The 15,571-nt window shown below is 34.1% G+C and overlaps 1 protein-coding gene across 3 annotated transcripts in view; it reads left to right on the forward strand.

Moving 5' to 3' along the window:
- Positions 1-15,571, forward strand: part of LOC118195955 (apoptosis-resistant E3 ubiquitin protein ligase 1) — a 164,320-nt gene that overhangs the window by 129,845 nt on the left and 18,904 nt on the right. For all 3 annotated transcript variants that reach the window (XM_085823943.1, XM_085823944.1, XM_085823945.1), the window contains 2 exons: positions 4,356-4,544; positions 11,952-12,038. In XM_085823943.1, the coding sequence (XP_085680069.1) occupies positions 4,356-4,544; positions 11,952-12,038 (276 nt within the window). The remainder of the gene's footprint in view (positions 1-4,355; positions 4,545-11,951; positions 12,039-15,571) is intronic.

A 15,571-nucleotide genomic window follows, 5' to 3' on the forward strand; every position in this document is an offset into this window, starting at 1 on the left:
AATTGGAAAAAGAAGTGCAGACTGCAAAGGTTACGAGGAACATCTCATATGCCGAAGCCAGAAGATTAGTCCAAAGCACACAGCTACGACCAAATACATCTTACGCCAATGCTCTTAAAAAATCTCGCTCAGTTGCTACCCAAACATCAGTTAGTATGCAGACGCCACCAAACAAAACTCAACAGACTACAAACAACAAGAAGAAAGAAAACCCAACCCATACAGTACAAAATAAAGAAATAGTAATTCAAAGCAAACCCAAAACTACCACACGAAAAGAAACAAATAAAAATAGAAGTTCCAGCAATAGCTCTCTTGATGGAATGGTTTCTGAATCTGCGGATTCAGACGGTATGGAAGTAGAAGAGGGTCTGGAAGTTCCCAAGCATCTACTTCCACGAAAAACCAAACAAGAGCACAGAAAGAACAAAAACTATTCATAATGGCCACCCTCGTATCATGGAACTGTCGTGGTTTCCACCGAAATCTGCTCGACATCAAAGCTATAATCAATGTTCATCAACCTTTATGCTTCGCAATACAGGAAACAAATCTAAAACCGGAACAACAAGCAAAACTTCGGAGGTTTTCTTTCGTCAGGAAAGACAACATTGCAGGTGAGCGTGCCAGTGGAGGTGTAGGTCTCCTCACCTCACTGGATTATCCCTCAAATGTGCTTTCTTTGACGACATCCCTCCAAGTTGTCGCTACTCAAACAAATTTTGATTTTGTTGCTACAGTCGTTTCTCTGTATTTGCCTCCAAATGAGCATATTGATCAGCAAGATTTAAATGGTCTTTTAGAGCAGCTGCCTGAGCCTTTCATCATAATAGGAGATTTTAACGGCCATAGTCCGCTCTGGGGTAGTAAGGATACTAATTGCCGAGGAAGACAAATTGAGCAGATGATCGAAGATCATAGCCTTTGTCTCCTCGATAATGGGCAAGATACTTACTTCCATGAGCCTTCAAAAACATTCCATGCTCTCGACCTTGCCATCTGTTCACCATCTCTGTTGCCTTTTTGCACTTTTAATGTGGGTAAAGATCTTTACCACAGTGATCATTATCCCATTCTTGTGTCTCTTGCACGAAGAGGAGCAAACTCCATGTCGAGATCCCCTCGATTCATACTGGACAGGGCAGACTGGGAACTCTTCTCTTCCATTGCAGAGCTCACAGATGAAATGGTAGAAGATGCGCATATCGATGACGCTGTTGAAGCTGTTACTAATACTATTATTCAAGCAGCTATGCTCTCCATTCCTAGAACATCAGGAAAACTACTAAAATATTCAAAACCATGGTGGAATAGCGACTGTCATGAAGCACTGAAAAAACAGAAAAAAGCATGGGGTATTTTTCGTAGATATCCTACTCTGCGAAACCTCATAGCCTTTAAAAGAGCCAAAGCAAATGCACGAAAAGTAAGAAGGCAGAGCCAGAGGGATTCCTGGATTTCATATGTGTCGTCAATAACATCCTCCACGCCTAGCAAGCGGGTTTGGGAAAGAGTTCGAAAAGCATGCGGCATATATAAAGACCACTCACTTTCCTTTTTGGAAAAAGATGGCCGAGTGATTAGCTCCATAGAAGAAATTGCGAATACTATCGGTGAGACATTTGCTTCCGTTTCTTCCAGCAGAAACTATACACCTGCATTTCTTTCTATGAAGCAGCACTCTGAAATAAATCCCATCGCATTCAACTCTTCCAAATCTGAGCCTTACAATAGAGCCTTTACTATGCTTGAATTAAGGAGTGCTTTATTGCAGACACATAGGTCTTCTCCGGGTCTTGATGGAGTGAATTATGAAATGCTAAAGCATCTGTCCTGTAAGTCACTGAATGCCCTTCTCACTCTTTACAATAGGGTGTGGAAGGAGCATGCCTTTCCCAGTGCATGGAGGAGAGCTATTGTCATTCCTATTCCTAAGCCAGGGAAAGATCCAAGGAATCCCTCCAACTATCGGCCAATTGCCCTTACGAGTTGCCTCTGCAAACTGTTTGAAAAGATGGTAAACAGCCGCCTAGTCTACTTCTTGGAAAAGAATGATATTATATCGCCTTATCAGAGTGGTTTTCGAAAGGGAAGAACAACTGTAGATAACATGCTCCTCTTAGAGACATCTATTCGAAAAGCATTTGTAAGAAGAAGCCACCTTGTCTCGATATTCTTCGACATTGAAAAAGCTTATGATAAGGCATGGAGATACGGTATACTCCGGGATCTTCACGAGAGTGGCTTGCGCGGCAACCTACCAATTTTCATTCAAAATTTCTTGAACACTAGAACTTTTCAAGTAAGAATTGGCTCTGTTTTTTCGGATGTTTTTAAACAGGAAGAGGGTGTGCCTCAAGGCTGTGTGCTCAGTGTAACCCTGTTTAGTTTAAAAATAAATTCTGTACTAAAAGAACTTCCTCCCACCATCTTGGGATCTCTATATGTTGATGATCTGCAGATTAGCTGTCGAGGAGCAGACATGAGATATGTAGAGAGGCAACTGCAGATGGCTCTGAATAAGATCCAAGAATGGTCAGACAAACAGGGATTTACATTTTCGAAACAGAAAACTGTGTGCGTGCACTTTTGTAGGAAGCGAGGTCTCCATCCTGAACCTGAGTTATATTTGAATGGTACAATTATTCCAGTTGCGCCTGAAGTAAAATTTTTAGGAGTGACTTTCGACCGAAAATTGACTTTCCTTTCTCATGTTTTAAACCTGAGAAAGAAGTGTCTAAAAACACTAAATATTTTAAAAGTGTTGGCGAACACCTCCTGGGGTGCAGAGCGTTGCTCCATGCTTCGCATTTACAGAGCGCTCGTCCGCTCTAAACTGGACTATGGCTCAGTTGTGTATGGATCCGCTCGGTCATCTGTTTTGTTAAAACTGGATCCTGTTCACCATCAAGGTCTGCGGATTTGTTCAGGAGCATTCAGGACTTCTCCTGTGCAGAGCCTATATGTTGACTGTAACGAACCATCACTTTATCTGAGGCGTGAGCAATTGTCCCTTTTACAATATTTTAATATCTTATCCCAACCTGAACATCCCAATAAGCTGTGCTTACTTGATAATGAGTGTAACACTTTATTTGAAACACATCCATCCTGCGTTCCTACCTTTCCTTTAAGACTTCGCCCTATCATTGAGGAACTTTCCCTCTCTGATATGCGCCCCCAAGCAGTACAGAACTTTGAAATCCCACCTTGGGAAAATTCACGGATTCAGCTTCTTGATGTTTTCAAACATCACGTGAAGGCAAGCACTAACGAGATCGTTTATAGACAACTCTTTGCTGAGCACAGGCACAAATATAGCAGTTATTATCCGATATACACAGATGGATCAAAGACAAATGATCATGTTGGGATGGCTTTTGTATTTGAAAATTACATAGAGGGCAGATGCCTGCACCATGCTTTCTCAGTCCTAACATCTGAACTGACTGCTATATATTATGGTCTTTTGTATATCTCAAAGCTCTGCCACAAAAAGTTCATAGTTTACACAGACTCGTATAGTGCTCTTAAATCCTTGGAAGCTTTTCCCAACACGCAGAATCCTGTGGTAGTGGATGTTCTCAAAATTCATATAAATTTAACGATTCGAGGTTATGAAGTCCTGTACTGCTGGGTTCCTGGACATGTTGGAATAAAAGGAAATGAGCTTGCAGATATCGCAGCCAAATCTGCTGTTGAACTGTCCAGTCGCCTTATCCCTTTTAGAGATATCTGCAATGTCATCAAGGGAAAGGTCCGAAAAAAATGGCAGCAATTTTGGGATGTTCAGCATCACAACAAGTTGAGAAACGTCAAGCCTAGAATTGAGCATTGGGATATTGTTGGAAATCGTAAGGAGGACGTTCTTTTGACTCGCCTCAGAATTGGTCACACTCGAGTCACACATAACTATCTTCTCAAAGCTGAAAATGAGCCTGTTTGTTTTAATTGTAATGTTTGTTTATCTGTTCGTCATATTTTAATTGAGTGTCCATGTTTTAATAGTCTTCGCCAGAAATATTTTAATAGCTGTGACTTACCTCTCGACCGTTTAATCGGAAGAGAGGTGAATTGTAATTTATTTTATTATTTAAAAGAGATTGGCTTTTATTACCAAATGTAATTTGTTTTGAAGACTGTGTCTTGAATTTTAATATGTGCTTTTTAACTTGTGTTTATATGACTTCATCCTCTGGATTTGGTACATTTATCTACTTGTTTTTATTGATTGAATTTTAATGTCATCAATTGTAATCATCCCATCTTGTGTTTGGCGCGTCATAACCATCTCTGGTTTTTGCGCCATAATCACTCACTCACTCACTCACTCACACACACCTTTTTTATTATAGGAAGTTGATCTTATACCAAATGGTTCAAATGTGCTTGTGACAAATGAAAATAAACTTCTGTATTTAAATGCATTAGCTCAATATAGATTGTCAAGTAGTGTCAAAGCTGAAATCGAACACTTTTTAAAAGGTTTGAATGATTTAATACCGGATAACTTATTATGCATCTTCGATGAAAATGAATTAGAGGTAAGAATTTTGCTATTATTAATAATTTTTAATTATATTGATTTTAATCATATTTAAAATAATTATCGTACAATTTTTTGAAGTGTTATTATGTAAAAGCTATAATGTAATAAATTATGTTGATTAAATAAACTATATTAAGCCCAAGTTTGCAGTGTGGGCATGTAGTGGTATGTTTGCTTGGTATGTAATTGCTTGCTCATGTTGCCATCTATTACCACCATTGAGAAGTGTATCAGTACCCAAGTTTCATATGCCCTTGAAAATGATAATGACCTTTAAATTTGATCCTGGGTCTAATCTGGGCAGTCGAGCATCATACCATTGTTGCAAAAAAGTTCCCATGCCACAGATTTTGATATTCAAACTGCTTTGTAATGTGAACATTTTGATTAGTTCTTGAGATCACTACAGCAGTAAAAAAGTAACAATATTTCTAATTCACTCATTATTTATTAGATGTAAAAGAAATTATTTAACATTTATTGTCTGCAATAAAGTATATTTGTTTTTAATAAGTTTTTAAATTTTGGCTATTTTTAAAATTTTATTTTTATGTCATTTATATCCTCATATTATGTGTAGGATAGTTGTTAATGCTTCTCCTTTCAAAGAATTTAGTAATAAAATTCTTCCATCTTAATTTAAAAAACTTTATCATCTACTAAAAATTAAAGTTTATTATTATTATTGTTATTATATATTGAAAGGTATATATTATTTTTTTCATTGTTCTTATAACACAGTGGTACCCAAACATTTCCGAGTTGCAGGGACTTTTTTCAATTAAAATCTTTCCAATTAAACCTTAAGTAAAAGTATGACTAATCGTAAGCAAGAGCTAAAAATAAATAAAATGCATGTATCTTCATCATTTACACTTTCTTTACTTTATTAATATTAAATTACTAATTAATGTGATGGATGATCCTGCAAATCACTACATATTTTCTTTAATTGTGCAGATAAATTGGACAAGTTTACCCTCATTTCGTTTTCCGTGTTAATTTTTGCTGTATACTTGCTTTTTATTATGGCAACTGCCGAAAACCCATCTTCACACAAACACAATGTCAAAATTAGAATTAAAATCCATTGAGCCTTACCATTTAGAAGGAGTATTCATCTTTTATTAAAATCCAGAATTCTGTCAATTCCATGCTGCCAAATTTTGCTTTCAAATTGTCACATGATATCATAATAAAATTATCTCCTTCCACAGAAGTAAATTCATACGGAGCACTGATGTTAAATGGATCTTGAATCCATGCAAACCTATCGAAATTTTCATTTTGAAGGTATTTATCTAACCAGATAATTAGCTGTGATAAGTGCCCTTTGAATGTGGTTTTTCTGACTTGAGAAAGATCAAGTTCATTTGACGTCATAAATTTCTGCAATATTAAAAAACAATCTTTGCCTGCATCTTCATTCAAATTTCTTCTCCATAGTTTGAATTTTTTTTTATAAAAGCTGATATTTTTCCATTGACTTCAAAAGGTGCATGATTGTTCTTGCTGGGAGAGATTGAGGGAATTTAGCTTTTCAAAAACATGGCATAAATATGCCAGTTTTATTAAAAGTTTAATTATTAGCATCAACAAAATTTTCTGCATCTTTGTATCCTTTCTCTTTAAGGAAAATAAAAAAATTATTGCCGCAATTCAAAGGTATGTGATAAAACATTACCATGAAAGAGCCATCATGGACTGCTATAGTACAACAAAGATGAGTGTTTGGCTCCCAGATCCTCACGCGTGTTTTTTTTTTTTTTTTTTTTTTTTTTAAATCTTGCTTTCAATGAACGAGATTTTATAAAATTTGCTTTGAAAAAGTGCATGTAATCCTCCATAGTAGCCAGGCATGAAGCAAACTCCATCAGCACAGATACCAATGCACTTAGGCCAATTCAAAATGTTTTCAAATATGAATGCATCAAGATTCTCAAACAGGTCCTGAGTCTTCGCTTCTGCAATGATGTTTTTACAAAACAAAAGGTCTTCTTTGATATTATTACCATCTGTAAACCATACATAGCATATCAAATGAGAATCTTTATAATTATCTGTAGCCTCATCTAACTGCAATCCAAATTCTAATTCATCTTTGATACCCTCCACTATATGTTGCATTCTCTGACTAATTGTATTATTAAGTAAAGGCACTTTTTAAAAGCAGCTTCCTAGCAGAATCACCAACCATGATCTTCATCATATCTACAGTTGCTAGTAGAATAAGTTCTGCGATGGTATGATGCTGCTGTGGTGATCAGCTTTTAAATGGCACTTCAATTTACTTGGAAGCATACATTCCGCTCGAAAACTTTGTCTTGAAAATGTCGCGGTGCACAAGGAACTGGAAGTTGATCTGTCAGCACTATCCTCATCTTCAGAGCAGATGTTTTTATTTTATTCGGCTTATAATTCCTTACTAAATGTAGTATTTCATCTCGATGTACTCAGTCTTTGATATGATTTGAATCAAATTCCTCATCATTATAAATATCACGAATACACATCAAATGGTTTTCTGGTTGCAATTTTCTAATTTCGACTATGCGTAATGTATGCTTTACGCATGCGCGTGTTGAAAGAAATGTTTAATAAAGTAAACAAATAAATATTAGGCCCTTTTTTTTTTTTTTTTTTTTTTTTTTTTTTTTTTTGTAAATTTTGATACCTTTAGATCATAATTGCACTTTATTTCATAAATTACGGTTTCATATTTTTAATTTTATCATTTCTGCATGCCATTTTACCAGATTTAAATTGATCTATAATCTAGAAAAACCGATAATCTGGAATCACAAAAGTCCCGACAAGTCCGGATTAAAGACTTTTGACTGTAATTATCTGTTCCAAAAATGCATCCTCAAATGTTATTTTCGCTGTGGTTTCAAATTATAGCTTTATTGTGAAAGCAGCAAGCACACAAGAATTGTGAAATATTAGCTTTATTTCTTTTCAGTACTTCTGAGTTCAAATTTAAGTAATATAAATAAAAATCTTAGTCTTCTTGACTTTCATCTATTGGCTTGACTGTACAACAATTTAAGTAGCTATAAGACCATTGTCTCTACTAAGGTTACAAATAACACTTGTGTTTGACAACCTACTCTAAATTAAAGCACGCTTATGTATCTGGCATAATGTCTGGCAGTATTCTTAATCAAACTATGGCTTTTGATGCAAGATTGGTGTTTGAAGCAACAGTCGAGAAGTCTCTACTACAAGTCCTGCTGTTATGATTCTTCCTTTCATTTTACACTATGCTGCCTGCAGTAAAATCTGCATACATTTCTATATTGAGCAAGTTTGTGTCAAAGCAAAGCATACGAAAAGGTCGAAAATAAATTGTTAGCTATTAATTAAACTCATAATTCAAGTACAGTATAAAGTTTGATATTCAGACTCGTTGGGGCTTCGGTGGTTGTAGGTTTGGAATTTTCCAAATTTTATGTCATTACTTTAAATTTAGTAAGATGACATGTAGAAATTATGGAATAAAAAATCTGAAATAATTGTTTATGAAATAATGAAGCATTTATGAATATTGAGAGAATCCAAATTAAAAAAGAGTCAATATTTATTTGTTTGTTTTATTAAGCTTTTCTTGCAATGTAAATTGTTTATTGATCATTTCCAGATTTCAGGTCCTGTAATTATAGTGTCGAGAATTGCCATTGTCATGTAGCTCTCTGCAGTCAGCCAATCTTGGCAAGAACCAGCAGGTGAGACAGATAGATTATGAGACAGACGAAAGTTGTCTGCAGAACTTTGGTAGGGCATTCATGCCTGAGTTCAAACTTCGATCTTAGCCAGGGTGGCTGATGCAGTTTTGTAGGGTGTTAGGAACACCTGAATTTAAACAATAATCCATGGGTATTTTCTTAAATCATACTCTATCAACATGTAAATATTTGGACATAAAAGTCATGTTTCTAGATAATAAAATGCTAAATTTTCAATCGTGTATTGTGTAACTTCTCTGCCATCTCGATCAGCATGACGCCCACTAAGTTGGCATTTGAAATTGTTTCATTCTCAACAACCTCTATCACTTTCTTCTCCATCAGTAGTGATATTTTCTGGGTTTGGAACTATACTACGTATTTCATCATACTTTAGTTGATTGATTATTGGAGCATTGTCATGGTAATGAAATACTTCTGTTATATCATCTTCATTAATTACCACTTCTTCACATTACTTGGAAAAGTTTCCAAGTAATGTGAAGTTTACTTCACAGTTTCCATTGCTTGGAAAATTCTTGGAATTTTGTGCAATTCTTGTACATATGAAAAAAAATTACTTTTAATTATTATTCCAAGTTTCCATTCCATTACTTGGAAAAGTTTGCCTTTTGTTTGCAATATCTGAAAACCTTCAAATTTGCAGCTGTCATCATTAAAGTTTAACAAATGTCCATTATACAAGGTAAATCTGAACAAGTGGTCAAAACTTTAGGGTGTGATGGAAGGCAGCTATATGAGCAATATTCGTCGTTGTCGTTGTTGTTTATACTCACGTGTCTGACGTAGTCAACCCAAGTCAGTGAAATTCCTCGTGGCAAGGAGCGCTAGATTACGGCTGCCGTTGGCAACAGCCTTGAGCACCATTCAGGTGACAGTGCTATTTAGCTCAGTTCTACCCCCAATTTTGATGTAGAGCACTCCCGGGGATGGGTCCGAGGGCCTCTCACCTCTCTCCCACACTAGAGGACTTTCGGCTCGCCGCATCCAATTTTATTTTTTACAATCCGTGCTGCCATATCACACCAACACCATATATTTACAAACACCCATGCCTTTTCCAGGATTCAAACCTAGCCCTTTGGCAAGGCAGTCAGCGACATTAACCACTATACCGGTTGGGCGGCACAGTGTTCGTCATATAATGTAAGGTCGGAATGCAACCAGTGAGAAATTAAAGGGTAGTTTTTCACTGTCAGATTTAAAGAATTCATGCAAGAACAAGAGGAAATACTTCAGAAAACATTTTATTAACAGGAATGTAACTGATGTACACTGCGCCCAAAACAAAAAGGACAGTTCTATATCTCAAGTCCTACTGGGACAATTGACGGAATTTAAATTGTGTTTTTCATGTCTCGGGAGGGCGACTTAGGATATATATTAAATTTATATATAGCGTCATTCTAACATAGGTATTTTGTCACAAAATCGAACTTTTCAGGCATGCCATGCCAATTTTTTTCCATATTTTGATTCTACAACTCAAATTATGTCCAATTATTAAATTTTGTAAAATATGGTTCGAAATTTACAGAAAAATTCAAAATTTTAACATAGCATATTTTTTTCAGTTTTTGAAAAGAATAATTTACTTGGCAAACATCTTAATTTATAGCAACCTATTTTCCTTAAAAAGGAAGTATTGTAATCGCGAAAAATTTCAGGCATCATATTTCCACAAAAAAATATCCATTTTGACCGCTATCGAATGCAATTTAATGATGTTTTTGCATGACATCTGTACATAAGGGCAGAATAAAGGACTCTTTTTTTTTTTTTTTTTTTTTTTTTTTTTCCCTCAAAAAAGTTATAAAAATGATTTAAAATTAATACTAATGAGATTTTTTTTGTGGTATCTGTATATACGTACCTCACATAACGAGTAGTCTCAGAACGTTGAAATTTTGTATATAGGACTATATAACATGTAAATATGCACCTCCCGTTTTGGTTGCAATCGGCAGCACCATATACAGTCCAAAGTCGTTAATCCGGACTCGTCGGGACTTCGCCGATTACGGATTATCGATTTTTCCGGATTATAGATCACCAGTTTAAATCTGGTAAGGTGGCATGCAGAAATTATAAAATTAAAAATATGAAACCATAATTTCTGAAATAAAGAACAATTATGATCTAAAGGGTATCAAAATTTACAAAAAAAAAGCTTAATATTTATTTGTTTACTTTATTAAACATTTCTTTCAATGTAAGTTGTTTAAGTTGCTTCGTTTTTTTTATGTGATAATACATTCTCTTTAATTCTATAAACAGACATAATTTCTTGTTCAGTTACAAAGTTCTGCTGTTTAAGTCCTATAATTGCTGTGTCTACCGACTAATATGTCAATTGAAATTTTTTCGTTTTCAATAACTTCTGTCACTTTCTTCGCTATTGGAAGCGAATTATAATGACGAGGAATTTGATTTAAATCATATCAAAGACGGAGTACATCGAGATGAAATACTACATTTAGTAAGGAATTATAAGCCAAATAAAATAAAAACATCTGCCCTGAAAATAAGGATAGTTCTGACAGATCAACTTCCAATTCCTTGCGCGCCGCGGCGTTAAAGATAAACAAACGTTAAAGTTTAGATAAACAAAGGATATGCCTTTATCCATTTTTTGCAGCAATTCCACTTTTTGTTTAATGAACTTCGAAATATACTTTCGCTTTGTAGATCCTTTACATACTAATAAATATGTATCAGAAATTCTATTTGACATAATCGAAAGTTCAAGCTTACTTTTATAAAATTGCTCTAACGGTCTGCAAAAAATAATAAGCCGGATCCAATTCGAAGATTAAGGAACAATGCAATCTGCAACATTAACTAAAATAGATAATTAGATAATTTTAGCTTAGCTGATACCATCTGTTATACATTAAACGCGCACTTGTAAACGTATTTTGCGCACGCACACAAGCATATTCATATTTGCAGCCGTAAAGGTAAGGTAAGGTAAAGGTCAACGAATTATAGATCATTCTAGATTATGGGTGTCCGAATTAACGACTTTTGACTGTACCCACTGTGTTACTCGGCTCAGTGAGCTCAGTTTCTTTATTCTTATATGTTTGTAAATTGTGCATTTATTGCTTTAAAAATGTTTGAATTATGTTGTTCTGGTTAAGATTTGCATACCTTTAGTTAACCTGCATGCAATAATTCCTGCGAAAAACAGAGGCCCTGCTGATGAGAAATTTTCACGGACAGGAGAGACGGCGAAAGGGTTAATAGCAGTCATATTTATCAAAGTTAGTGATAATGCTATTATGAAGTTCATCACTAACATGTTTAATTACATCTGTGATGTTACTTTTATGCTCCTTAATTTCCAGTAGTCTTTGATACAATCTCAGAACTAGTGTTTTTAAGGTTCTAAAAAATACTGGTATTCAGAAATCAGAGCTAGTTGCCATGAGAAGCTTCTCTGTGTTTTGAAGGCGATACCACTTATTTATAACTTCTGGATACATACTCATGTATAAAAATAGTCTTTCTTTTTCTGCCGCATCTGAGGGATGGCTGCGAACATTATCTCTGCTGCAGTTTGAAAAGCTGTACTTATAGAAATATGGATATTTATTTTTTTTTACATGTATGTAAATATATAAAGTACTAATAGTCTTTCATTAAATATACAGTTACTGATGTGTGGAACTGGATCCTATAGCATTGCTGACTTCAAAGCAAATCATGCTGTTAGTGGCTCATCATATGAATTCAGGAAGGTAAACTGAGTGTTTTATTATTTTCCATATGGATATTTTTATACTAAATACATTATATTATCTAGAAGAAATTATTTTTAAAGATTCAATTGATTTTTATTGGTACTTTTCCATTAAAGCCATTCCCCTTGCTCTTTTTAGTCCAAAGGGGCTTTGTCCCTAAAGGACTATTGTTTTTGATTTGAGATTTTGCGTTGGAACTCTATAAACAGCATATCACTTTTCAAATCGTTGCCACCAAATATTATCGCCCTGTATTATATTTGAAGAAATTAAATGATGAAGAATCTGCATAAATGTATGCATGTGTTCTCGCATTGTGATAAAATCACCTAGAGCAATCTAATTTTGAATGACGTAATCCTACTACGAATATGGGCATCTGAAAGTCCAAATTTGGAATTTGTGTTATTATCGATTTCATATTTTGTAAAACTTTAACGAATTTTTGATTAACAAACTCAACAATTTAAAAGCGAGCAATGGCAACACTCTACGGGGTGGGGGACCTTTTTATCTCTAGCTTGCAGAACTGTGTATCCGAAATTCTAAAGATATGCTCATTTTAAAATTATTTTGTGACATTGCTGTTGAACTGAATTTTATGGTTTAACTGCAAAGAACATGATATTTAGTAAATAAAGGTAAAACACAAAATGTTAAAAAAAAAAAAAAAAAAAAAAAAAGCATCCCTTGCATAACCACACTTTTCATCTAATCATAGCTTTTCTTTGTTTTCCCCCCTCTCTGCATTGGAATTTCACAATTTAAGATTTGTAAAATATGAACATGTTGCTATTCTGTTTCTTTGTTTTAAAAAGAAAATCTTTTTCACACATACCAAAAAGGAAGAAAGAAAAGATTATGTTTGAATTAAATTATGATATTAAAATGTGACTGATAACCAAAATGGCTACACAGCCTTCTTTTATGCTGAAAATAATGTCTGTCTATATTTCTTTCATTACTGCCATACGATTTTTTTTTTTTTTTTTTTTTTTTTTTTTTTTTTTTGTGGGAATGGGGATGTAAAAAATGAACATGTGTTGAGTTTTTCAAACTAAAACTGAAAATGAATCACAAAACAATAGTTGGAATGATTACATATAACTGATATGTGTCGATTCTCTTATTTCATTCTGACATTCAAATCAGTGGAAGTGACAAAACTGTGGTAATTGATGAAATCTTATTCCCCTCTTCCTCCAAAAAAATAATAATGACATAGACCATGCTCTCCTTGTCACATTAAGTTTTTTAGGAGTTGTGATGTGAAACTAGAGAATCTTTCCTTGTTGCTATCTCGAAACAGGTAGAAAACTTGGTTCCAAGTTTGCAAGTCATGAACGTGGAAGTGTAGTAGTAGTGATCAAGTAGAAAATGATGGAGTAGAAAACTTGTTCTAAAACAAAATGCCAAAAGAAAAAGGGTTTTGAGAGAAAAAAATAATAATTAATATTGAACCAAAGGCTAGAGATAAGAAATGATCCCAAATATACCAATGTGGTGCTGAAAAACATGGTATGACTTTAATAGAAAAATATTTCTCTATATTCCGAATCTAAATTGACATATGTATTATAATGTTAATTCATTTATAATTCATTATGATCATTGATTTTTTATTTTATTTATTTATTTTATATTTTGTATCTTATCTGAATTGTGCATTCTGTATTAGCTCCTTTGTAAGATATTCATGACTTGTGTATGAAAATATACATAAACCAAACCCTTTTGTGAGTTTATCATGCATTAAAAGCAAAGCTAATAAATTTTTTTCACTATTTACTTTTTATGTTAATTCTTTCATTACCAAAGCATCCAAGACAACCTTTCCTTAAACGACCAACAGACACCTGAATGACTGAGATCGCATGCTCTGTTTCTAATCACTCCGTTAAGCACTCAGTAACCTAAGTTGTAGCTTCTCCAAAAGCAATGTATCAGTTCATTTTTACTGTCTTATCATAAAAGGATTCTTATCTCATTCCTTATCTCTAGATTTAAAATGACTTGTGGAAGCTCCTTTGTTAGGAACTGGAAGCAATATCATTTGAAACTTCTACACCTCTTTGTTCATTAATGAACCGGGAGAAGAAATTATTTGAATCTGAAGTAGAATTTGAGATATTTTGATATTTTAAGGAAACAGGTGAGCAGAGGCCTTGGCCTTCAAATAGTTAATGTGGAGTAAACACCAAAAAAGTTGGTCTCTGCATAGAAAAGGATACTGAAGTTAGATGTAAGTTTATTTCTTAATTGTATATATCTACTGAAGAACTGCAGCTCCTTCTCGACCAAGCAACATTTGGAAGCCCAAAGAAAATTTTCTTCTGAGGAGGAGGAGAAAGAAAAAATGCCTACTACAGCTGTCAAGAGCTTTCTGAAGAAGTGGAATTAGATTGATCCCAGATTTGTTTAAGTGGAAATTTATTTAATTAGAAGTCGGAAAAAGTACAGGGCACCACCAAGCAGTGTTACTTAATAAGCTGACATGAGCAGAGTGGCTGAAATGTTAAATTATAGTCCTCTATACTACATTAGAACCATCTTAAAGAAGACGGAGACCAGTTTAGATAATTTCTTTGAAACATAGACTTTTTTAACACAAAAGGGTGGAAACACAATTTTACATTTTTTCACTTTTCACACGAATCTGTTGCCATTCAGACGACCATAAGATATTATTTTTTCATATCTGATATGCCTATTATTGATTAGCAAACTAAACTATTAAAAAGCAATAGATGCATTTAATTTTTCAATCTGATTGGTTTAAATAAAAAATGCACTGAATTCATGATGTATTTAATTTTAAAACATTGATGTTTCTTATAGAATTACATTTCATATTTTTTCATTCTTTAAGTATACAGAAAATAAATAATATCCCTTTGTTAGTCTAAGTGCAAATTTGTGTAATATCATATAAAATGTAAGTTAAAATAACACTCAGAATAATGATTATTGGAGATGTTGTAGGAACAAGAATCAGCATAATATTCTTAAATTTGCAGTACTAGTTTCGAAAGTTTGAACATGAACCTTTTTGTTCAACTGCAGAAGTGCAAATGACGAAAAAGAAGCCTGAGCTCCAATAAGAAGAAAGTCAAGCTACTGGTGCCACATATATAGATGAAAAATGAAAACAGCTATGAAATAATGTCCTTAAAAGTGGAAGGTAAAGCCAGATTTTAATTGGGATCATTAACTGGAACTAAAAAATTTGTATGAATGTGAAATACTTCTAGAAAATCTAGTTTGGCAACAGAAGATGTTTTTAGAATAATATTAGCTGCAGAAAAATGGAAAATATGTTTTTTTGGACAGAAGATTTGCATATTTCTTTTTTTCCCAACATGTACCTCATCTTCCTTAGTGAGAAGTTTTAAGGCTCTCTTAGTTTGATCTGTGTATATTAAGTAACACTGCAGGAAATACTAGAGTTAAGGTTGGTTGTTGGTTGAATAAGGTAAAGCAATGCCAAAAATTGACAAAAGGAGATATGCCAGAAAATAAAAGACAGCTCA

This window comes from Stegodyphus dumicola, chromosome 9, assembly GCF_044657685.1.
Source record: "Stegodyphus dumicola isolate Sdum_Otavi_A_Nest chromosome 9, ASM4465768v1".
Classification (NCBI taxonomy): Eukaryota; Metazoa; Arthropoda; class Arachnida; order Araneae; family Eresidae; genus Stegodyphus; species Stegodyphus dumicola.